Source organism: Epargyreus clarus, unplaced genomic scaffold (genome assembly GCF_041222505.1).
Source record: "Epargyreus clarus isolate Ecla_fem2 unplaced genomic scaffold, WU_Ecla_fem_2.2 ptg000010l, whole genome shotgun sequence".
Lineage (NCBI taxonomy): Eukaryota > Metazoa > Arthropoda > Insecta > Lepidoptera > Hesperiidae > Epargyreus > Epargyreus clarus.
This window is the reverse complement of record NW_027332218.1, coordinates 2,928,008-2,953,255: the sequence shown is the minus strand read 5'-3', so window position 1 is coordinate 2,953,255 and position 25,248 is coordinate 2,928,008. Positions and strand designations below refer to the sequence as shown.

The window sequence follows — 25,248 nt, the reverse complement described above, 5'->3', positions numbered from 1 at the left end:
GGAGTGATACCATAGTTATAAAATACTTACATTCAAATGACTAGCAAACATTGTTTTATAAGTAAAAAATGACAGACATATTGAATTAGTGTAAGATTAGCACCAAGACAGAGATTAAATAGTAATCACAAAAAATGCATACATCTATGTTAATTTACAAAGGCAAGGAAAAGCGATTCGTTAATTTAAATCATTTTCGAAGTTAATCCGAGAGATAATAATTGTTCATCCAAAAACATTAATGCAAATAGGCATTAGGTTGAAATATAATAATTAAAATTGTGATCAATCGCGTCATAAAGAAGAGATATGAATCCATATAGAGTTTATTAACTAAATAATACTTCTTCAGCATAATTTTTCGAGCAACGATGTGCATATTTTACATATAATGTATTTGTACGTGCGGCTGAGTGCGTGTGTATAAAATGTTTGAATTTATCACATAAATCAACCGTGGTTCATAATTTAAATATGCAACAGCTTAAGTCAACAAGCGAACCTATATAAATGGTACCTACAAATTTAGACAAACTTGTACATTTTTTGTAAATAAATTATTTATATAAGTACCAGGAGAATTTATGAATGTTTATCTATTTTAATTACATTTCATATGTGGCGACTTCAAATTAGCCTCTGTTACCATTCTTGATAGAATGGTAGCTTTTTTATAAGGGTAGCTCACATATTATAAAGACACATTATTTTAGAATACAATCCTTGACTGAAAGAAGTTGTACCCAAAGAATTTTTAACAGACATATAGTATGTTATCTTCAGTAATAGTTTACTCCAAAAACGCACTAACACTTTGTTTATATTGTACCTATAACTAAACATGATAGGAATTTAAGCTTACTTCAAACAAATAAATAATAAACTATGTAATAAAGTTAACAGATTAATAATCTCACTTTTTAACAACCTCAGTAACCCGTGTATTTTAGTGTTGAAGTATAATTTATAATTTTCAAATACTATCTGGGGGCACGGTAGTGTCCCCGCCAAGTCGGACAAAAAAAGCGGCATGGTCGTATTTGATTAATTTTTAAAGTTAATTCATTTTGTGACATAGCTAAACCAAACCAAACCAAACAGTGCATATATGTATTATTTCTTTGTAATCTTTTATACATTTAATATCTTTTTAATATTTTTTCTTTTCGTGTTCCATTTCAATAATAGATCTATTTTTATGCGATTTCAAGCTTTGGAAATATAACGAGGTCACACAAAAAACTTAAACCTAAAAACACAAATCGTTGCAAGCAATTAGTTAATAACATAATTATTAATTACAATCGAACATTTGATTAATCACAAAAAGCTCAAGTTCTAATATTCTATAATGATTGCGTTTGGTTTCATTAGTAATAAAATGACTAATTTATGTTGTCATTGTATTTTATCATTTACGAGTTTTAGGAAAATGTTTAGGGCAATAGCATACATTCATATGATTATATACGTGTCAAAGATACGTTACATTAGCATTCACCCCCCCCATTGACATCCAAAAATCAAAATTTGCATCCTCAGACAGTTGCAATTTCCATGGACATTTCCATGGAGTATAACGCGATACGAATATAAACATAAATAGAAGTAACGCAAACGCATATATAGAAGAAACGCAAACGCATCATATACATATAGAATATTTGAACTCCACTCCTACTAACAAATAATATATATTAATTATTTCAAATAACACTGGTGTGGCAATAGATCTAGAGTGTGCGAATGAGATCTAAATATTTGTGTATCCGTATTGATCTAATATAAATAATATGGCATGACTTCGGCAGACCATTTGTTTCCTTAGACAGCGCTCTTCATTTCTTGCTTCACGCAGGTTTTGAAAGCCTCCCAGCCCTCGTTCTTGGCATATGACTGAAAGACCAACGAAGTATACATTCATTTTTAAATATGTAATTATCGAACAATTGACATTGCGTTAATAGTTTAAAAAAATTTTTTTTTTGAACCATATAGTATACATGTTAAGATATAGCCAATAGATGGCGCTAAAGACAAGCAATTGACAAATTTATGTTGGTTAAGTTGTAATAAATAAGTATTTGTTAGAATTAAACAACAATCAAAAATTATCTTATCAAAATAAAGTATGACAGTCATGTAAAATTTATACCACATTATATTGTTACTATGGTTCGGAGTTACATAAGTTAGTTGATACCTTGAATGACTAAATTTGAAATCTTTGTAAGTCCAGTTGTGCCGTATTCTTCAAATTGAGCCCAGTAACATAGAATACGGTTAGTAAAAATATTATTTATGTAAACATTCTCCAATTAATGTATTGTTTTTTTCATAATTAGTATAATTATAACAATAATTATAATGCTATAATTATAATTAAAAAAAATACCAAAACATATGCATTATTTGCTACAAGGTGAGGGTGCAATGTGAGGGTGGGCTGCCATTCGTGTAAACGAGTAAATAACTACCGATGACGTAATCATCATCTAGACTCCCCTTACACTCAATCAATACTCATCAATCCATCCATCAATACTCGAACAACCCCTTAGTAGGTTGTCTATTACCTTGAAGCCGCGATGCAGGCGGTCCTTCATGATGGCGATGAACTCCTTGTAGCTGAGCAGGCCGTCGCCGTCCGCGTCGAAGATGGCGAACACGGTGCGCACCAGGTGCGTCGACTGCGACACGCCCGTGCAGATCTTCACCGCGCGGTGGAACTCGTCTGGAATTATGGGACGTAACAATGTTGAGTATTGTATTACGTAAAGGAACCCTAGAAGCATTGGCGGACTAGAGTCGTCGGAGGGCCGGGGGGGAAATATTGAATGAGAAGTATAACTAGTTGATTTGATTCAATGACTTTACGAAATCACAAACGACTTATTTGCCAACAAACACGTATTTCAGTGATGGTTTGACTCCGGCGTTATTTTTCGTTGAGGAGCTTTGGGGGGGGGGGGCCTACGACCAGGGGCCCGGGGCGGACAGCCCCTTTCGCCCCTCCTTAGTCCGCTAGAGCCTAGAAACAAAAGGGCCGCCAGCCAATCAATTAAAAACATTTTAATTTCGGATGACCTAAATACATGTCAAATTACATAAAATGCACCATAAGACCCTTCAAATTCCATCAAATGAATTAAGCGACATTTTAAATAACATAAACACTCATCGGAACGGAACGGAATCTCATCAGAAGACCTGCTGACGCTTTTGGATATGGGATCCTACCAACGACCTATAAGACACTTCCAATGACATCGAATGACCAAAACGCAGCACATGAGGTTGATAGACCTGAAAACACTTTAAATGACATAAAGAACAATTTGAATTGTATCAAGTGGTCGAAAACCATCTGAACCTGTATCTGGTTTGTAGCGTAAATCCTGTAAATGACATTAAATGTCCAAAAAATCACTTTCAAGTCACATCGAACGACCTAAATGCTACTTCGAATAATATAAAAGACACTTTGGATAACATCAAATGGCCAGAAACTACTTGATACTTAATGACTCGAGTGACCCAAAAGACATTGCATGACATTTAGCCTCCATTACCTTTAGATATGGGATGATCAGCGAGCGTGTACATCCGCATCGCGATGGTGAAGTCCTCGAGGTTGTTGAGGAACTGGCAGAAGGTCTTGAACTCCTCGAAGGTGATGCCGCGCTCGTCGCGCACGCGGTCCAGCAGCCGGTCCAGGTACATGTCGTACTCGTCCGTGTCCAGGTACGTGTAGCGGAGCAGGATCTTAGCGAAGTCCACTTCGGATATGGTTTCGTGACCTGGAATGAAGGAGCGATGATAGGATGGTTACATATGGCCATTGGCTTTACAACAGGAGGTGGTAGGTCTATTTTAATAACGCTATACAACTGAAGGTATCACCGCCAGTCCTATTTTTGCCTTTCAACAGCAGTGTCAAGCGATATTATGTTGTGATTCTGCTGACAGGGTTCAACATATTTTCCAAAGGTGCAAATTGAAGGCACAATTCTACTTTTAAAGACTTACGGCTCATTTATAAGGTAGTAGTAGGTCCTAAACTGTGAATATACAAAGTTAATACAGTCCCTAAAGAAAAAACAAGATCGTCACCCTTAGAAAACTCATGAAACTCCAGCTCTAGCACCTCAGTCTGCAGATTCTCCATAAACTGCCTGAAGCCTTCGAATTTCAGATCGTTCGTTCCTTTCTTCCCGAAAAAATGCACCTGGAATAGGATATTTTCCTAATTAGATTATATCACAACCACTGACCAGAGATGGGTATTAATCATCATGCCAGCTGTAACCAAATTCAAATGATCGCAAATGTGTTGCTACTGCTAAGGATTCTAATGATGTATCGATAAAGTGTATGTTTTTCTGGTTTAAAGGGTGTGGTAAAGGAGACATGCTTTTCCGAATCATTCCAGTTTAGTTTTCAGGGGTAGCGGCGCATCCGTGGCCGACCTCAGGTAGGAATTTACTCTTATCTGGGATTGATTACATATTCCATGGGCGGCAGTAATCACTTACCATCAGGTGGTGTGCATGCTCGTCCGCTACTCCTATATTATAAAAAATGTCCCTTACCATACAAATCAAAGAAATCTTTCATCTTTGAAACCAAGTTCGTAAAAATTACGAATGTACATTTAATACTACTGATTTATATGAAAGTTTGTTTTGATGATCTCCGTAAACACATTAGGTATTTTCCTAAAGTTACCTGAAGCAGTGTATCCACATTATGCCTCCTCTGCAGCCCCTGGTCGTCGTTGATGTACGATTCTTGTGGAGAACCTTCCTTCCCCGACTGCCCCTCCCCCGCCACCCCCTCATCTTGTATGCCCCGCTTGCCCTTCCACGCGAAACTGAATATTTTTTCCATCTGAAATGCGATTTTATTTCATGAAAAGTGAGTCGTCATAATAATTATTATATTATTTCTAAGTTAACTTGTAAGTTTGGACTTTTTGTTATAAATTTTATTTGTAGGTGTTTTTGTTACTGTTTCTGTTTATGCATTTGTGCTTAGACAATACTTATTGTGTTTATAAAGCATAACATTAATATAAAATTAAATTAAAGGATATCAATATGGTGGGGATAAAAGATTGAAATTATGTTGTAAGGAAAAATCATAATATGTACTTATTATAACTATGCAAATGTTATATTAGATAATTCTCTGTTTATAATTTAAGGATGACCGCCCATTGACAAACAGCTGATGCACCTATTCAGACCCGTAGACAATTGACTGTTGACATTTTTTTCAAATAAAATCAAAAATTTAATACACGTCACCCGTCGGTCATAAACAACAACAAAAACTAAATAATAACCGGTAGCGAATTAAGGTAAGCGACTATTTAGTAGCTTCAGCGACGAGATGGTAATGCTAGTCTACATTGACAGTAGCCAATGGGCAGTCAGGCTAGAGTTTTATATGGGTAATAAATCTGGATATAAAAAACACAAATAATTATGCTTTTTTAAATTAACATTTTTAAAGTAACATTAAATTAAAGCATTAATCATATCATATTGTTTTTTATACTAACAGCCTTTTTTGTTAATAAAAATTATGTAAACTTTAATACATTAATTAAGCATGTTATTTGGATAGTTGCATCTATATTAATTAAACACAAATTAATAGGTTCATTTTAGTATCTACGTTTACTAGAAAAATATTTGTTTTTTCTAGTACCTACCTTTCTATAAATAGAAGTATAATACATTTATATAAGTACATATTTATATAAGACTAATTAAAAATACAAACAAAGTAATTGTAACATAATTTATTCTAAAGGCCCACGCGTCTCTTATAATACTTGTAGATCTTGGATTTTTGTCCACGGCCTGAAAAAATCCTGAAAGCTTTTTAATTCCGTGCCATTTAAACAAATGCTTTAGAGGATTCCGGAAAAAAATGTTATTGCCCTTTGTTACATTATCAGGTATATTTATTCAATTGGATATTGGAGTTTGGGGCAAGATTTAATCATACAACACTATCATTATCAAGACTACACAATACAATGAATAATTTTATTAATATTAACATCACCATAAAGCATCTAAATCACAAACAAAATGGCGAAGCAGCGGTCACAAAATGGCGGCAATACGTAGACTACAGATAGCAAATAACAAACTGCACACTGCTTTTAAACTTACTACGGAGGGTTTAGAACGTATGTCGGACACCATCTGAGTCTTCTGGGCACTTGAAGCGACTAAGGAAAGCAGCTATAACGCCAGAATATCACGTGAGCACAGATAAGTAATAAAAATTAAAATAGTAGTAAGAAATACACAGATAATATACACTTTTTATCTATACAAAATAATAAATTTATAGTATAAGTAGGTCTTTTAAATAAATATCAGTTAAATTGTAAAAATAAAATAAGGGCATAATAAAATAGATTATTCACACGAATAAAAAATAAGTAAAATAAACAGAACAAAATTAACAGATAAAAAACATAAATGTAACAAAAACGGCAGAACATTGAACGACGCAGTTGTCTACTTAAAATCGTGTTAAAAATTTTGAACTCGATAATCTCATTTTGATAAAAGCGTTGGTACAACTTGATTGAATAAATATTATTATCCCAATGTGCCAATTTTGAATGTCACATTATAGAGAAAAAGCGAGAGGCGAATAAGATACCGCCATTATGGATTATAGTCTATTAAATCAAGTCATACGCACATTTATGACATCATGTTAGATCAATACTTGTCAAGTTGTCAGGGAAAGTCATTATTTACGTCATTACTTATCAGGAAAATCCTGTGGGGAAACAATTAGGAGACTTGGCTGCCTTACTTCATCAAAAGTTTTGAACCAGCGGCAGGGTGGAGTATGACGTTCCCCGCCCCAGTTACAGCAGAAGACGCGTGCCAAACATTGTGTTACAATAACAAATATTTACAATAATGCTCATAATTATGTGTTTAAAAATTTTGCATAAATAAAGCGCAATAGACACTGATATCAGCTTCCACATTTTTTTAACTTTGGGGTCATCCGACATTACCTTTCACGAAAATCAGTTTTCTCTCCCTCATTCAAGTCATATAATATATTGTGACGTCACACAGTACTTCGCTACTGATGACTAGTTATTTGCTTTTTTTCATTTATTTGTGACGTCATGGAACATATTCACGCCATTATTATATTATGAACCCTGCATTGCACAGAGGTGTATCTGAGTATCTATGTATCCATAATTCCTTGTATTACGTTTAGCTGTTAGCACAATATGAAAACAGCAGCCTGTTATAGTTTTGTGTGAGAAATTTTGAGGCAGTTTAAGCAATTGACATTCTGTTACATTTGACAACGAAAATAGCACGAATACGAACCAAACAATATTAAAATTGCTAAAAATGCATTTAACAATCATTAAGTAACTTTTAAATTGTTTGCTGGAATATTTTAGCGTTATTTTTTGCGTTTCACGCATCGACATCATCAATCATCGAGTTCAAAATCCAGCCACTGATTTTAAGTAGGTTCGACACCCGGTGGAAGCACGTGACTCACTGCTTTCTGAGTGTGCACATCCAAGTCTTTACGCTCCTTCAGGGAACCACCCAGCAGCCGTTGGATCTATAGTTCACATCGCAAAAACATACTAAAGAAACGAAAAACAAAAAAAAAAAACAAAGAAACCTAAGTAACTTAAAAAAAGAAGAAAATAATAATACAAAGACTAAAGAAGATATATAAAAAATAAGTTATAAGAAATCAAAACAAAAGTTTGATGAAATAAATAATAATAGAATACGAATAAGTATATGTATGCAAGACATACTAAATAACCTAAATAATAATATAATAGAATATATGTATGTAAGAAATACTAAAATAACTTACACCAAAAATATGGATAATTAAGCAAATGCAAATAATATAAAAAATAATGCACTGTAACAAGATGAACAAATTATAAAATAAAAAGTGTCATCCTAACTACAAAGAAATATTCTTAATGGTATATGAAGAGATAGTGTGAAATGATTTCGATAATGTGGAGTTTAAATAAATGTAAATGTCATTTGTATTTCAATCGACAATGTACTTGTGTATTTCAATGTATTTTTGTGTTCACTTACTAACTTTATTTTAATCAAATAAATAAATAATACTCACGACTAGAAATTCATTCTTATCTACTCTTTGGTTGCCGTCTGTGTCAAACATGTTGAAGGCGATTTGGAATCCACTGGCTGGCTCTGAAAATACAATACATATTGTTATTATACAATTTGTTTGTTGTATATATGTAATGTTTTCCATGAGGAGCCAAATAGTATGAATTACTTGTATTATCCATTTTAGAAGTTACCAATTTTGCGGGTATAGCTTATGACAGCTAAGGATGGCAGATCCCTTTGTGGTTTGACACTACTCAGGAGGCACCACCGCCACACCTTTTTCTGCATAACAACAGTACTACCCGCTGCAATGTTCTGGTTTAAAAGGTGTGGTAAGGGCGAAATTAAGGAAGGCGTTCTAACTTTTTCTCAGGGATAGCAACGAATCTGTGGTCGACAATTTGCTCCTGTGGGCATATACGTACGAAAGGAAAAGGGTTCATAATGATAACATAACGTATGACGTTTATTTCGATACGAATATTGTTAGTTATAATTTATTTTACTTACTTGTCAATATAGACAGTAGGAAGAGATACTCCGTGTATGAGATGATCCCTGTAACATACGAAAAAAGAAACAAAATAATACAACCTACATCTATGTCACTACAAAGTAAAAAGTTTGCGCTCATGTTGGACACGTTGTTTACATCTTTATCTAACAAAATAGGAGTAGATATGTATATTGAGCGCCGACTTAAATACATAAAATATATACGGTCGAATTGAGAAACCTCCTCCGTTTTTGAAGTCGGTTAAAAAACTAACCTTTAATAAGATTACAGGACATGGTAGGAAAGAGTCACCAATTTAATTAATTGTGATGGACCAATCCATCTGGATTGTTACAGCTCTACTGTGTAGAGTAAAGCGCTGCTGTGTTCTCGTTGGAAGGGTATGATAATTAGGATACATTAATTAGAAGCTTTCGTTTACTATTTGAATGATTGTAACCTTTGTCCCGCAAATTCCTGAACATCTGTGGCGAGCCCTTCTTCAGCGGTGGCGTCTGATCGCGCAACTGTTCGATCTCTTTGATGGTCAGCACTCGACGTTTCAAACGAGCTGGAAAGTAAATAACGACGGTAAATTAAGCAGGAAGTGTAAATTATGCACTTTTCTTCGAGTACAGACGAGAAAAGGAAAACTGTATTACAACATAATATTTCATTTATTAAATAAAGAAAGGTAATAAATGAAAATGTCATAAAAAGGAGCAAAAATACTTAAGGATAAGGAAATAAATAATAAAAGGTAACAAGAAGTCCTGTCCTCTTCTTGGTTTTACTTGTTTTTTTTCTTGGTTTGGTTTAGATTAGGTCGATCGATATTTATCTATTATTGATTACAGATTGCCATGGGCGGCAGTTGCCACCTACCACCAGAATAAACTGCATGCTCATAGAATAGTCAAAATTTAGGTCCTTACGCCTAGGCTCCTGCTCAACGACTGACTCAAGGAAGTCCTGCGGGGTCATGTACAGCTGGCCGCCGTACTCCACGCTCGCGAACTTGATGAACCGCCGCTCCCTGGACGTCAGCTTCACGGACTTCGACAGCTCCTCTGGGGGCTGGAAGGAAATTGAGGATGAATTGTAGTTGTGAGGTTACGAACATGAGGTATTCAAACAGGGCAGGCTCTGAATTCTGCTTGGAGTTTATTAGAAATGACGGCAATTCATCAAAGGTGGTAAAACACTCTGTGGTTCAACACCGGCGGCACCAGCGCCACACCTATTTCTATTAACAACAGTGTTAAGCGCTGCTGTGTTCTGGTTTGTAGGGTATAGTAAGGGAGACATACTTTTCCGAGGCGTTCCAGCTTAGTCCTCAGGCGGCAATAGCTACTTATCACAGGCTGTTTGCATGCCGGTCCTCGTCTATCTACTACATTACTATCTACAGACATTGAACGTGTCGTGTCAGACAAAATCAAATCTATACAATATTTTGACTGGCACGACCCGTTTGCTGTTTTACAGTAGACATAAATACCTCAACACATTGTAAAGGAAAAAAATGTCTGCTACGGCACGCGTCTGAACTGCTCTGTGTCTGTAGATATGAATGAACGCAAGGATGCTTACACATGGAGGCTATAAAACGAATATAACTGATAACACGTCATATGACAAAAAATATGAAGAAAACATTTTCTATAAGTACCCACTATAAATTCACAAATCACAATCAAAGACAGATGCGGACGAAACCACGAGCAAAGTATGTAGATACACAAACATACATAAAACTAAATTACGGTCAGCCAGTGCATGAGGGCTAATTAGCCGAGCGCTAAGCCGACGCCGAACCCGGAACTCATCGGGTGTAATTACAGCATCCGCCAACACTCGGCTAAAATTAAATGTTAAATACTTATTAGCGTTATTGTTATTAGCGGCGCGGCGTGGTGGTCTGGGATTGAGTTGCAACCAGTATAGACTGAGAGCCGACCTTTGAAATACTGCACTCGTCTGTTTATTTATTTAGGTATTGCACAATACACACATAACTTACACACTTATAACTATAAGCAATGATGCCTTGTAATGGCGTCGGAAAGTTAGAGACGACTCCTAATACATAAGTCGTTTAATAAAAAGTAAATAAGTAAAAGTTAATAAATTAACAGCAGTATTCGTTTCATAACAAAAAATACTTTATTAAAGTGTATTAAATGAATAATCATTAAAAGAGGAATACTCTATTTATTTTTATTAAAGTGGCATGATTGACCACTGCTGCCCATAGATGTTTGTAATCCAAAATAGGCTTGAAGACCTGAGGTCCGCTAGAGACCATAATATATCAACTTAATGACTTTTACTAGTTGAGTCTGAGCACTAAGTTGAAACGCTTCGTTTAAGAATCGCCCTGAAATTACCCTTCAAACCAGAACACAGAAAGGCCTAAAACGGCGGATATTATAAATAAATAAGTATCATAAGTACCAACAGACTCTCAGAATCGAAATAGATGTGACCTTGGCGCCCCCAGAGTCGAAAGGTTCTACAACCCTTAACCCTCCCTAGCTTAAAGGCGCTTACCACTCCATAAAGTAAAAAATTAATGGACCGTGACCATAACTTAGCAATTAATTTGGTTAAAACCGACCATTTAGGGGTCAGATCGCGTTATAAATTAAATCTCTTACGCATGTAAAACCGTACTGCCGCAGATTCACAATATTGTAAACCACTCGTTTCACTACAAGCGAATAAACGATAAGTGATGAATTTTCTTGCCTTCTGAAAAACTGTTAAGCTTTCAAGGTTGTGAAATAAAAACTGTAAAATAGAGGTATGAATATATGAATAGAGAATAATGTAAACTGTGAAACTAAAGTTTTCAAGATCTGTGACATGTGCGTACAATTAGAAAATTAGACTCCGCCGCTGGAAAATATATATTTTTTTTTATAATATAAGAGTAGCAGACGAGCATGCAGTCCACCTGATGGTAAGTGGCTACTGCCGCCCATGGACATCTGTAATCAACCCCAGATAGGATTAGATATTCCTACCTGAGGTCGGCCACAGATGCGCCGCTACCCCTGAGGACTAAGCTGGAACGCCTCGGAAAAGTCTGTCTCCCTTACCACACCCTTCAGACCGGAACACAGCAGCGCCTAACACTGCTGTTATTAGGTAGAAATAGGTGTGGCGGTGGTGCCGCCGGAGTCGAACCACAAAGGGTTCTACCATCTTCAAATAGGAGTGGCGGTGGTGCCGCCGGAGAATATGATGAGCATATGTAAACTACATTAAAACGCCGAATCATACGATCTCCACGACGTGTAACCCTGTCTTACAACACATGCCCATTCCCCATGCTTGTGTGTCTTACAACACATGCCCATTCCCCATGCTTGTGTGTCTTACAACACATGCCCATTCCCCAGTTCCCAGATTTGATTATACTTCAGTTTCACCGTTTCAACGTTATAAGTTAGAAATCATCCTCACCAACCTATTACTGCCCCACTGCTGGGCATGGGTCTCCTCTCAGAATGAGAAGGATTAGGCGTCGATGGCCAAGTGCGTATTGGTGGACTTCACCTACCTTTGAAAACGGTTTTTAAAAGATTGCTCAGGTATGTAGGTTTCCTCACGATATTTTCCTTCGACGTTTAAGCAAGTGTTAATTAATTTCTAATACGCACTTTGAAAAATCAGAGATGCATGCCTGGGATCGGAACCTCGGACCCCTCGATCAAGAAGCAGAGTTTCTTAACCACTAGGCTATTATTGCTTTAGTTAGAAATACTGCGCCTAAAAACAAAGCATACGTATCACACTACACTATAAGCCACTCTTTATTCTGCTCGCTACACAACGTTTAATCTCATCTTTTATCTCTCTAGTGCCCACGATACGACAACTCCTTTAAGATTTATTTCCATCCCGACTTAGGGGTGGCTTGCTTGTTTAATTTATCGCCATATTTGTGACAAAATGGCTATTAACCGCCATTTTATTACACCCCTGATTTATTAACCCGATAAGGGACGTGTATCTTTTTTAATTTACTGCGACAGGGTTGATGGTGGTTGCTAATAGGAAAGCGCCGGTTTTCTTTGACTATTTGTACATTTTGGTAATTTGTATTGTATTCACAATATGTTGTGGATAAGGGATGGAATGGGGTGAAGAGACCATAAATAAGGCTATAAAATGGATTTGTGAATAACAAACATTTTTATAGCTGGCTCTATAGTGGTCATATTTTTTCTTTTGACCTGTCATTTGTTTTTGGAAGTAATATTTTTTTTGCTTGTTTTGGTTAAACTTGTAACTGTACTGTAGTGTACTTTAGTTTTTTTTGTATAATAGAAGTAAGATGGTAATTGGCCATAGCAGCACAAGACCTCTGTAACCGACTTCATATAGAAGAACAGGGGTTCTTTCTAAAGTCATTTGCCACTCCTCAGGTCTTAGTCCTGGTTGCCTCATTTTGGTTGGTATGACAGCCAGCATCTACCTACACCCTTCTAATGAAACACAAGAACTGCTTCACACTAAAAATAGGTAGTACTTCCCCGGTGGAACCATCCGTGCTCTAGCACCTTTCAAAAATTCCAACTCTATGCCTATGTGTTTACGTACTCATCATGGCACCTACTATATAAACACCATCTCACAACAACAGAAATACTTAATAAAAGCTCCAAATATCCCGGAATCCGAACCCCGGACCCCCATCGAGAACACTCAAGTAACGTAACACTAACATTTCCACCACAAAGCTTTACGTCAAAGAAAAGTTTCAAATGACGCGATACACGGAAACTCCAAAAATAATATTCGGAAGGAAAGTTAAGAATGCTTTGCTAAAACGGGCGCTCTATTTTCGTTGTTTCAGGCACGTGTGGCCAACGTATTGTTTGTATGTTACAGCCGAGTGGTGGATTTAGACATATCATTAAACGCCTAAATATCCCTAAAAGTCTATTGAAATGTACATACAGCATTCCTAAATACTCCAAAAATGTTACAAATTATGGTCCTGCGCGTGTAATATTGATAGGAACTTTATTTTTTGGATGTCCAGAGTATAAGGCTAAAACTAAGTTTGTGTGGTTCCAACTTTTGTAAATATGTACTCCGGTAGCCATCTTGAAAAAGGGGTACAAATGGTTTTTACGCTCTATCAGGCGAACTATTCGTCGCGCAGAAAATTTGTAAGAACAATTAATATCTCAAATAAAGTTATCTACAATTTTGGTTTTATAACTTTTTGTCGTAGAAACACACATTACTAAGTTAATAACGAAAATAGATCAACATTTTTGAACAAATTTTCTTTTATAAGTTTTTTCTAATAATTTTAAAGAAAAATTACATTTGAGCATTTTGATAGAAAGTGCCTTCAGAGTCAAATACAAATCGAATCAATTTTTTTTATTCAAAACAAGTTCTTTGCAGAGCACTTTTTGAATGTCATTACATCTACCACCACTCGTGTGTTTCGTTATGGAAAAGAAGTCGAACCACAAAGAATTCTACCATTTCCTAATTCCACCAAGTTGTATGGTATAACGGTTATATTTATAAAACGACAAATTTCTATGTCTGTGGCTTAGCGTCAGTCGTGCATCATGCGCGCCCGCTACATCCGTCATCAGTATTGACCGGCAGTCGGTAATGGCTACCGGTTTTCACTGAATTATTGTAGTTGGCTTCTACAATGTCATAAACGCATCTATATAAAATGATTTTGATACTATGTAACGCCCGCAACTTCGTCCGCACAGACTGTCTGTTTGACGCCCCGCGTGACAGAGCGGTCACTATACGGGTCTGACGCGCATAGGATCCTGGGTTCGACACCCGGCTAGACAGAAATTTAAATTAAATGAATTAAGGTTTCTGGATCTGGGTGTTTGTGTATTTGTCTCTGTGTGTGTCCATAGCACCCACGATACAGGGAATCCTAGTGTGAGACTGTGAGTGTAAAAAAGCATTATTATTCGAGTGTGGCGGTGATTTTTCCCTTTATCATTTATTTTTATAAGTAGTGTGATTTGTTTGATTGATTTGATGAATTGTTTAACCATTTATGATGATGATGATGATGAGGATTTATTGATAGATGGAGAAACAATATCATTTTTGTTTTTCTGTCACATTTTTCATCATTTATGATATTTTCATTATTATATTTATTGGCCATTTGCACCCTTTAAATGACCTCCAATTTATATGACCCTACTTGAAACGAGACATCAAGTTATTATAAGTTGTTTCAATAAACATAATAATTTGAAATTAACACACTTTTTATTCCATCCCACACGTTCTATACATGTAAGCGAGAAACATATTACACAAAACATAAAACTTATAAATTAAAAGCCGTAATTTTGAATTACCATCTTTATTGGAACTAGTTACAAACCAATTGGCACATAAAACAAGCAATAAATAAGTATAGACAAGGTAAACGCCACGATGCATATGCCCCGGTCCTATACATTCCATATTGACGGACGACACACAATATATCTATTAAAGTTAAGATTTTACACACGTTCGACAATAGAACTAGAAAACTGTGAATAAAATCTAGTATTGTACGATTTTGCGACTAGTTTTTTGTCGATTGTCGTAAAAATAGTCACGTGTTGCGTGCTGTATTGTTTCTATATAAAAACAGCGACCCAAATAAGGTCTGCAAAATAACAAAAAAAGTATTAAAAAAATCTTTTCATATATAAAAAATAAAACTTTTGAACCAAACATATTTATATAACAAGACATTTCTCAAATATCGTTTTTATATAGATAGGTATTTTGAAAATCGTTCGTGTGTTTTCACCCTAAAACTCTCGATCAACTAATACCAAGTGACACATCGTAGTGAGACATAATATTTCTATGCAGCGAACATCCATGTAAATAAACCCAATAAATACATCAAAAGGGCTATAAAGAGGGAAAAGTTAAAGGTCTGGTGGGTAACGAATAGTAGGAACCCTTTTACCGCGATGTCAAACATGTTTACATGGGATTTAAGCGGCTTATGCACTGTCCGAGTACGAAAGTTTTGAGATGACGGAGTTTAACGGAACTGACATGGAGGTATAATTAAAATAGACTCATAATATTGATGTATAGTGGAGAATAGCAAACTCAACAAGATATAATCTTTCTAGTATTCTATCAATTAATATAATCAGTTATTAAATGTCCATAATATCAAAACAGATGGCTAATTATTACGTAAATTGATTCTTTAAGCAATACAGTAGTAATAATTTTTGTCCATCGGCATAACTAGACTTTTTCAGAGGGAGAATTTTTTGTTTCAGGCAGGACAATTTGGCCGAATACCTTTTTAAAAAAAAATGAGGTTCGGGAACATTCATTCTCAGGCATACACACATTCCTATCCCCACGTATACAAAAATGAAGTTGAAAGTTGAAAGTTTGATGCTTTAGAATGTAATTGTTAAATTAACTTTAATCACACAACACAACTTACAAATATCACTAAATAATTAAGACATCGGCCGTTCGAGACGAGACCGTTCTGTTAGTACATTTTTAGTCCTACAAATTTCACACATAACAGCGAAGGCCTTAGTAATAAGATTCCGTTTTTACCCTTTGCTTAAGGATCCCTAAAATAACCTTTTGGTAAGTTGTCCTTATGGGAAGTTGTCCTTATGGGAAATTGTCCTTTTGGGAATTGTCATTTTGGGAAGTGGTCCTTTTAGGAATAGTCCTTTTGGGAAGTGGTCATTTTGGGAATTGTCGTTTTGCGAAGTAGACCTTTTGGGAAATGGTCGTTTTGGGAAGTAGTCCTTATGAGCCTAAAGGAACGATACCGGACAGTGTACACAGTCCTTAACATTACGATTAGATACATGAATACAACTGTCGTACTTTGATCTATTATCGATTGGACCTTTATTACTGTACCTCTTTATAAAATACTAATGTATCATTGAAATGGATTCGTGTGTTTGAGCGGTTTCCGTTCAATATTATTTATGTTAAGCAGCCAGCTAGCTAGCACTTGTTTATTGGTCCCGGTTTCATGGAGGAAAGTTATTTTGCCAACTTTCACGTATATTTGCGTCTGTCGATACATTTTCTAATGTTATGACTGTAAGTTGTGCAATCAACTTTATATTGGAAAATTATGTTTAATTTTATTACTTGCGTGCTGTAATGGCGATAATCATTACAGTAGCAATCATTACAAGGCATTACACGCTATGTAGATTTGCCTGAACTGTTCCATTCCAGTTCCAGTTCCTATTCCAGCTCAGACAAGTGTATAAACACCGAATTGCGATTTTTATTTAAGGCTTGATTGTTAAGGTAGGTACTTGTTTTTGTGTTGTTATGTTTAACTTCATTTACTTCTATTACAAACATAATTAGAAGAATTATTTTAAAATCCAAAAAAAACGACTGCTTAAAAAAATTACCTTATATTATTCCCACATTTAAGAATATCAGAAAAGTCCACTGATATCTTATATATTAAAATCTATGAATCTTTTTTGATGTAGCAATTTGGGCTGTAAAGCGTGCCAAATAATGAAACAAACGTACGCTTAAAAACATTACCTCTGCAGTCGGGCAAAAATATAATAATTACGCAATATAGTTCAAGTGTCGCGATGTCCCGAGTCCCGACACTCGGGAGCGCGACACTCGACACGACACTGTATCCGCGCGGCTAATGCGCCACAAATGTTTGTACCAACCCATTATCCACTGTTTGAGACTGTCGCGTTTCGATTTATAGCGGGCCGCGACGGGCCGCTCTCGGGTTACCGACGAGAAATAAAAAGCGTATCATCTCTCATGTTGTAGAATTGTTACAACGGAGCGTCTGTCTGTTAAAGAAATGTATATAAATTCAAATGAAAGAATTACAAATTTAGTGCCTTACAAAAAAACTGAACGAAAAAGGCGTTCTGTATGGGTTAGACTTCGATCACTAATAGGAACTAGATACACAATCAGCGACGACAGAATGACGCGACGAAAAGCGCGCCCAATTTGACATTTGGGTGCTTTTTTAGGTTAGTAGTGTTTGAACGATCGGAGAATAAACATGCCTCAGTGCTCGTTTAAAAACTGCAAAAATCACACGTCTAGGACGTTAAAAAAGGATGGAATATCGTATTTTCGGTAAGTATTATTATTATAAGTATGTAATTGCTATCACTCAATTATAAATACTGCTATATCGTGCGTAATTAATTTATTTTTAAGTTTTCGAAATTATCAACAGAATGTATAAACCATGTAAATTGTAAAGTCTGTTACTAAGCGTACAATTATTACTATTGCATGCCCACTTGATTTGTTCGGGTAACATGGTGATTCTGTTCTATTTTGAATGGAGACGCTATTGTTTTATATTTTTTTCTTTAATTATTTTTTAACAAAATTTTTAACAAAATATACACAACAGACTTCTATGTCACTACAGAGTAAAAAATAATTGAAATAAATGTTGATTTGGTACATATTTCTTTAGTCGGCGGCAATATATTTCGTTGGACACAACGGCGTAAACAGCTTGTTGATTTTTTAATTAAATTACTTGTATTTGGTTATATTTTAATTTTAAACTATAACTAATCCTTTTTGTGTTCTTCATTGTTCTTTTTGTATGATTTATTTTTATTTTATAATATAAATTTTGTGACTGCATATATATTATTAGTTATATTAGTTTCATTGATAAATTATTATTATCTTATTACTTACATTCAGGTAAAATATAATTATCTTCATTCAAATTAATTACTTCGACCTAATAAAAATATTAAGTGATAATTTATAATAACCGTTTAAAGTACTGACAGTTCGTCTCCACTCATCCCTTGTCCAAGTGACAAACCACGGTCGTAAAATTTAATGGCTTTTTTTTTGCTTTGTAAATGCGACTTTAATTTCATTCAAATAAGGTTAAATTTTTTATGGTAGCTTATGACAGCTAGCTTATGTCGTAAAAATTTATTGCTTTTGGTAAGCAGTTTTTAAAAAAACACCTTGAAATCATGGTGATAAAGTTGATTTTGTATTAATTTTAGATTCTGTCACTTAGAATTTTTTAAACACGTTTGACGCCACTTTTTAAGTTCATTTTTGTATGGGATTGTGTATCTAGTTCTTATTAGTGATCGAAGGGGTTAGACGATATTTTTAGCCAAAAGAAAATTTGGCAACGCTAAACTATTTGTAAGAACTGAAAATATTTTATTCAATGTCGAATGTTTGTTTGAGACTGTCGCGCTATATTCATTACTAAGATGCTTGGCATTGCCTAGCAGCTAGATAGAATTATGCTGTGATGGTGGTAACTCGGGTGCCCAATGTTATTAATATTGTTATCTATTATTATTAATTACTTTTATATGTTGTTATTATTAATTACTTTTCATTCGAGGTGCGGCAACGCCAAATCTAGGCAGGGGAACAAAATTAAAGGCTTTGCCAGAGTCATAATATTCAAATCTTGCCAGGGGCACAAAATCTAAATCTTGCCAGTGGAGCTCATGAACGCTCATGAGCGCTCATACGACGTTTAACTTCATTAAGCGAAACCTGCCGAAGCGGTGCTAAAAAGTAGAAGTTCAAAAGAAACTAATTTTAATTAAAGAAGATTTGAGCATGAAATGATATCAAATTCTTAATCTTAGGCAAATTTGAAAAATAAGTAATAAATGTATTCTCTAATATCGCACTGCTAATTATTCATCTACTGTGTCCACAACGCAACCAAACAACAACATTGCCAACATTGCGATTATTTCGCGTAAACAAACCGAACAACATCGCAGGCGGTGTACTAGCGAGAAATAAAAAGGGGTTACTTATTATCCCTGTCTGGCGATCTCGTCTGTCAGCCATCGGCCGATTGAATTGTGATGCTTAGAACCTGATACTGCTTTGTGCGAGCTATTAATAATGTGAGCATAGACGCACTAAATACATAGACTCCGTATATGTAACGTCGTTTTAAAATAGGGTAACTTGAGTTAGTAAAGTTCTGTAGTTTTGTTTATTACAAAATTAGGTAGCTTGCAGTCTATTGAATGGGAAATAGTAACTGTCGCTCATGGACATCTGTGATCAACCCCAGATAAGATAGAGTCCTGCCTAGGATGGGCACAGATGCGTTGTTATCCCTGAGGACTAAGTTGGAACACTTCGAATACGTTTGTCTCCCTTTCCACACCCTTCAAACCAGAACACAGCAGCACTAACCAGTGCCGTATAGGCAGAAATAGGTACATACGATATCAAATTATAACAACCAAATTATTGCGTAGAGGGTAAAAAAAAAACAAAGAAGAATGATTGATCCAATCTCATTCATTGGTATACTTGATAGAATAGCCACCTAAATAAAACCTAAATTAATCTTATTTATCTAATTGACCACTTTCATACGATTGGACATCCTGTCCCATATGTGTCAATCGTCATTTTTAACGGACAAAAGATCTATGAGTGGTCTTCAATACAGGGGAATGATTGATGTGTCATTCGTTCTATTGTGTATTATCCAATATACCCCATAAATTATTAATATGGTTTCGCCTCGGGCCTCCGATCCTGGGGGCCTCCAAACACAGTTGCTAAAAAAAGGTCGTCAGATCCAAACAATCTATGAAATATGTACCACTCAGCTAAAAAAGGTTTCCCCAATTCACAGGCGAATAATTCTATGACAAATTTGTCATTTTGTAAAATCAAATAAACTTTTCACACTTTTGGGGGCCTCCAATTAACTTTCCGCACGGGGCCCTCGACGGCCTTAGTCCGCCACTGAAGGAATTAGGAGGATTAGGAAGGTATTTATATGTATTGTACATAAGTTTACCTTATGGAATGGGTAATATTAATAAAACACCTATTATTTTACTACTAATACTAGTACTAATTCATGTGAATTACTTCTTAAATATGTCCATCTCTATCTCAAGAGTGTGTAAAGTCTACCCACCCATTTTTGGTTAGCGTGGACTACGGTCTAAAGGAACTATTCTAAGAGGAATTTTATAAGAAAATTCATACCCAGCAATTGAGCAGTAATTGGTCTACGAGAAGCCCATAAAAACATGTAATATATCAGGGCGTTCATTTAGAAAGTGTTACCGCACCTGAAGGTGTAATAATGCCATCGTAAGTATAAACACAAGGTGGTGTAAATGGGGCAGTAAAACAAAATGGCGCCCGATATCAGATTGCTGCTTGATGATGTATCGATGTGATCGCGATAAATACAGATATTATGGGTAGGGCTACCAATAAATTATACTTTTACTTTCAAGCATTTTAATATAGGTTAGCTGATGTTAAGTGGCCACTGAAGGACATTGACATCTAGTTCCGTCGACAACAGATAGGTTGCTACACCTGAATTTACTAATACTACCACTAATGCCTGTTATTTTTAAATTAGACAATTTCTGCCTATTAGAAATTTTCAAATTTCGATGTTTGATAGGCAGACATTGCATAGAAAGATTAAGTAATAGAATCGTAACTTAAGTTGATCGGCTCTTGTAATTGTCTTCCCAGTTCCCCATCGTTTCAACCAGACCATAGCAGCAATTAAAATTTAAGGCAGAAAGCTGCCTTATAACAGAAAAAACGCATCTTTATGCGTGGCGGTACCTCCGTATTCGAACTAACTTTAACTTTATTTTAATTAAAGTGCCAACCCTAATTACAAGCGGCACGAGCAGAGCCCTAGCGGCTTGTAGTATTTATTACGGCACAAGCCATACTGGGGCACGGGGAGGTCTGAAAGAAACGGAGACGAGTTACGACGTAGAACTACAAAAATCGCAAGAGCACCTCACGATCTGCATAGACGCCAAATAAAATAAGTACACTGAACGATCGAATGGGTCGCCATTCGGTCGTGATCTGTAAGAGAGCGATTTATGTTTGGGTGATTTTTAATAGCTTTTTTATTTCGTCGTCATCAACCCATTATTGTCCCACTGCTGGGTACGGGTCTCCTCTCAGAATGAGAAGGATTAGGCCTTAGTACAACGCGTTGGACAAGTGCGTATTGGTAGACTTCACATACCTTTGAAGTATTTTTTTATTTACTAGCTTAGCTTAGCTTTTATATTTACTCTGAGACAATTTGTTTCGTTCCTCAAATATAACTTCGGTTTAAAAGTTTCACTAAAAACTCTCAAAAATATTATGACGTCAGCCCGAAGTAAATTGAAGGGTTAATTGTACTCGTAATAAACGAAAACCAAACCAACTAAAACATTATTTGGTATATTATTCGTATACTGTCCATACTAAATCAGTGATAGCCTAGTGGGTAAGAAACTCTGCCTCTTGATCGATGAGTCCGGGGTTCAAATTCCAGGCACGCATCTCTAATTTTTCAGTTATGTGCGTATTAGAAATTAATTATCACTTCTTTAAACGGTGAAGGAAAACATCGTGAGGAAACCTGCATACCTGAGAAATCTTAAATAAAAACAAGTTTTCTAAGTAATGTGAAGTCTACCATAAGAGGAGACCCGTGCCCAGCAGTGGGAGAGTAATGGGTTGATGATGATGACTGTAAGGACATACTTATTTTTCAATTCAAATATCAATTCAATAATTAATATCGACTCTTATGCTCCAAACCTGGCCCAGTGTACAATATTAGCTGCAATAATTTCACATAAAGTTATTCGATACATCGATGTTGACAACTCGATGTGGCGCCTCCGATAACGACAAATCGATTTATTGTAATGCGCCGCGTAAATGATTGTACGATATGAGGATCAGTGCGCAGGCGCATTGTAATTTGCATTAAAGTATCGATTTAATGTTGGCAATTTTATTTATAGGTACCGAGACTTACGGTTTTAAATGCGTTTAAAATTCTTAGAATACTAGCATACAATTTGTTTAAAGGGAGGGTTAAATTATTTTAAATTACAATTACAACAGCGACATCTAAATATTTTCAGTGAGTTGAAAATATTGATAGTGAAAAAAATTTACTTAAAAATGTTATAAATCAAAGTTACTTACATGACCCCCGTGATTCATTTGAATCAAAGGTTGCCAAACTTTTTTGAGAACCGACTATATATTTTGCTAATCATTATTCTGCAGCGCCCCCAAAATTTTCAAACTCTATTATTCTTCACGATAAATTATTTATTTTACTCAATCATAGAACGAAATATTTAAGAAAAAAGAAACCGATGTAGTGCAATAAGAAGTTTTGAATATGTTTTTAAACTATTAGAGAAACACAAACCAACAGTTGCTCTCTAAATTTAACGCTCCCTTATTTTCTCTGTCCTTTTTCACACCCTGTCGTAGATATATTATTTCGATCTAGGTGTTAATGTTGGTAATGGTAAATCTATGTGTTAATAGGATGGTTGTTATGTAGTTCTTGTGTATGTTTATAACACCCACCCAACATGGGATTTGGATATGGCTTTTGGCAATGAGCGTATCTCCTACAAAACACAGAGTTCAATGAAAATACTCTTATTTTCACAATGTTTCTACTGTCCATAAACTCACACTTATTTCTATGGGCCATAATAATTAGATTAACGTAACCATTATCGTCTATCTAACACTCAATTAACCGCTAGGCCATTTCGTATTAGTTCATTAGCTAGGCCAAGTACATTAGTGGTCTTATCTGGAAGCCATTTGTCTACTATCGCATTATTAGTATTCCACTAGGCTTTGCCCTGAATGCTGGGATTCTGGATTATCCTAGTCTACTAGATTTAAGTGATAGCAATGCGGTTGCCATGTCTATGGACATAGAGCTCTCGTATCTTCGTTCGTTTCACGTAATAAATAAGGTGATTTTGAGAAAAGGTTTTGTAATTATTATGATTATAATAGGTTTGATTGGTCTTAAAAATCTGTATATACTCGTACTTTATTTCGATTTGAAATTTTAGGAATCGAAATCCTTTAATTTCATATCAATTTGAATTAATGGAGAGAGGTTTTAAATAATTTATAATAAAGATATGCCCGAAAATAATTCATGATAAATCAGAAATTCTTACATAAAACACTTAATCAAACCTTTACACTAGAAAAATAATATGAATTTGATATTTTAGTACCTTTCAGCCTTCGACAGAAAATTATGCTACATAATAGTGGTACAGATCAAACTATTTATTATTGTATTATCATATGTAGATTTTCTTCGAGCTATGAGTGTCCCTTGATGTTCAAACTTCATTTTAACTTAAACTTAAATCCTTAACTTCATTTTGCAGACTCTAGGCTGTCGAGATTATGTTTCCCATCCCGGGAAAGAAGGTGCGAAGTGCAGTCCATTAGACGATCCCGTCTTACAAATAACATATTACCACTTACAAAGTCCTTAGGGAACGGATTTATCAGGTTTACTACATCTTTCAGGCAGACTAAAACTTTAGACACTGTTTGTCAACATTTGGATGTCATATTCTTAAATTATTGTCATACCTCTTGAAATGGCTCCTCTCAGAATGAGAAAGATTAGGTCCACCGCGCGGTAAAGCAAGAATCAATGAGAAAATGAAGTAAGAATCTTAAAAAATTGAATAATCTACGATAAATTATTACTCATTTTAAACAAAGTAAGCCATAAGCTCGTCACGTTGTTGTCACATATATTTAATGTGTATTATTACATTTAACTTAATTTTATTTAACATTAAATTAATATTTATTTCATTTATGAACAAAATTTTGTATACGGGTCTCATTTTTTAAGATTTTGACCCGTTTAATGACAAATGCGACCCCGCAGGGGTCACGATATTTAGGTTGAGAAACGATGTCCTAAGAACATAAGTCACTGCAAAGCTAGACATATTCCCTTTAAGTACATAATGTGTGTCTGTCATATCTACGCAATTCATATATGTGTACTGTGTACAGTTCACACGAGGCCAATCTTCGCCGTCTTAGCCGTAAGTTTCTGATCCGATTACCGCTAGAACACTGGTTCTCAAAGTGGGTGATTATTTCGATTTTTAAGCGCTGGACGTCAAAATGAAACAGGAAGGATCAAGCAGGAATACCTTCGAAGGGAAGGGAAGGTTTTCGCTTTTAATCCTTAAATTTTTGAATGTCTGGTGTAAATCCGGATCGCAACCGAAATTACATAGATTTTTCGGTTATATTTGAGTCGAGTGACTGTGTCCATTCGATGTCTTGTAACACAATTATCAACTTCTAACACTAAGTGTGCGATCATTACCACAATTTCAATTCTCTTCAACAAACGTTTGAGAACCTCTGCGTTAGAATATCAGCCATGCGGCGCCAGTATTAGTCTCCATATTATTTCCTTGTCACCTACTTAAACATGAAAAATAGCTTTCCGTACTCCGTTGAATACAAAGGTTGTATCATTAATTGCACATGGCATTAAATCTCCGTCACGATTACAGATTTAAATCACCAACGCTTCTGTTATTTGGCCAGTATTTGGTCATATACTAAGCAAATTAAGATACCGTCTATCGATACGTTGGGGCCAATGTTTGGCTAATGTTTTGAGCCAATAATCACGTTATA

General features: G+C 35.4%; 1 protein-coding gene across 4 annotated transcripts in view; it reads right to left on the bottom strand.

Moving 5' to 3' along the window:
* Window positions 1-704: 704 nt before the first annotated feature.
* The window catches only part of MICU3 (Mitochondrial calcium uptake 3), a 118,114-nt gene continuing 93,570 nt past the window's right edge, over window positions 705-25,248 (bottom strand). The window contains exons 2-12 of one of the 4 annotated variants that reach the window (XM_073077085.1): window positions 9,618-9,759; window positions 9,143-9,253; window positions 8,697-8,744; window positions 8,182-8,264; window positions 7,573-7,638; window positions 6,189-6,260; window positions 4,729-4,890; window positions 4,114-4,228; window positions 3,573-3,800; window positions 2,577-2,734; window positions 705-1,896 (exon numbers count right to left, since the gene is read on the bottom strand). In XM_073077085.1, coding sequence (XP_072933186.1) covers window positions 1,825-1,896; window positions 2,577-2,734; window positions 3,573-3,800; window positions 4,114-4,228; window positions 4,729-4,890; window positions 6,189-6,260; window positions 7,573-7,638; window positions 8,182-8,264; window positions 8,697-8,744; window positions 9,143-9,253; window positions 9,618-9,759 — 1,257 coding nt within the window. In that variant the 3' untranslated portion in view covers window positions 705-1,824. The remainder of the gene's footprint in view (window positions 1,897-2,576; window positions 2,735-3,572; window positions 3,801-4,113; window positions 4,229-4,728; window positions 4,891-6,188; window positions 6,261-7,572; window positions 7,639-8,181; window positions 8,265-8,696; window positions 8,745-9,142; window positions 9,254-9,617; window positions 9,760-25,248) is intronic. The other 3 variants (XM_073077088.1, XM_073077086.1, XM_073077089.1) reach the window with 3 other exon arrangements.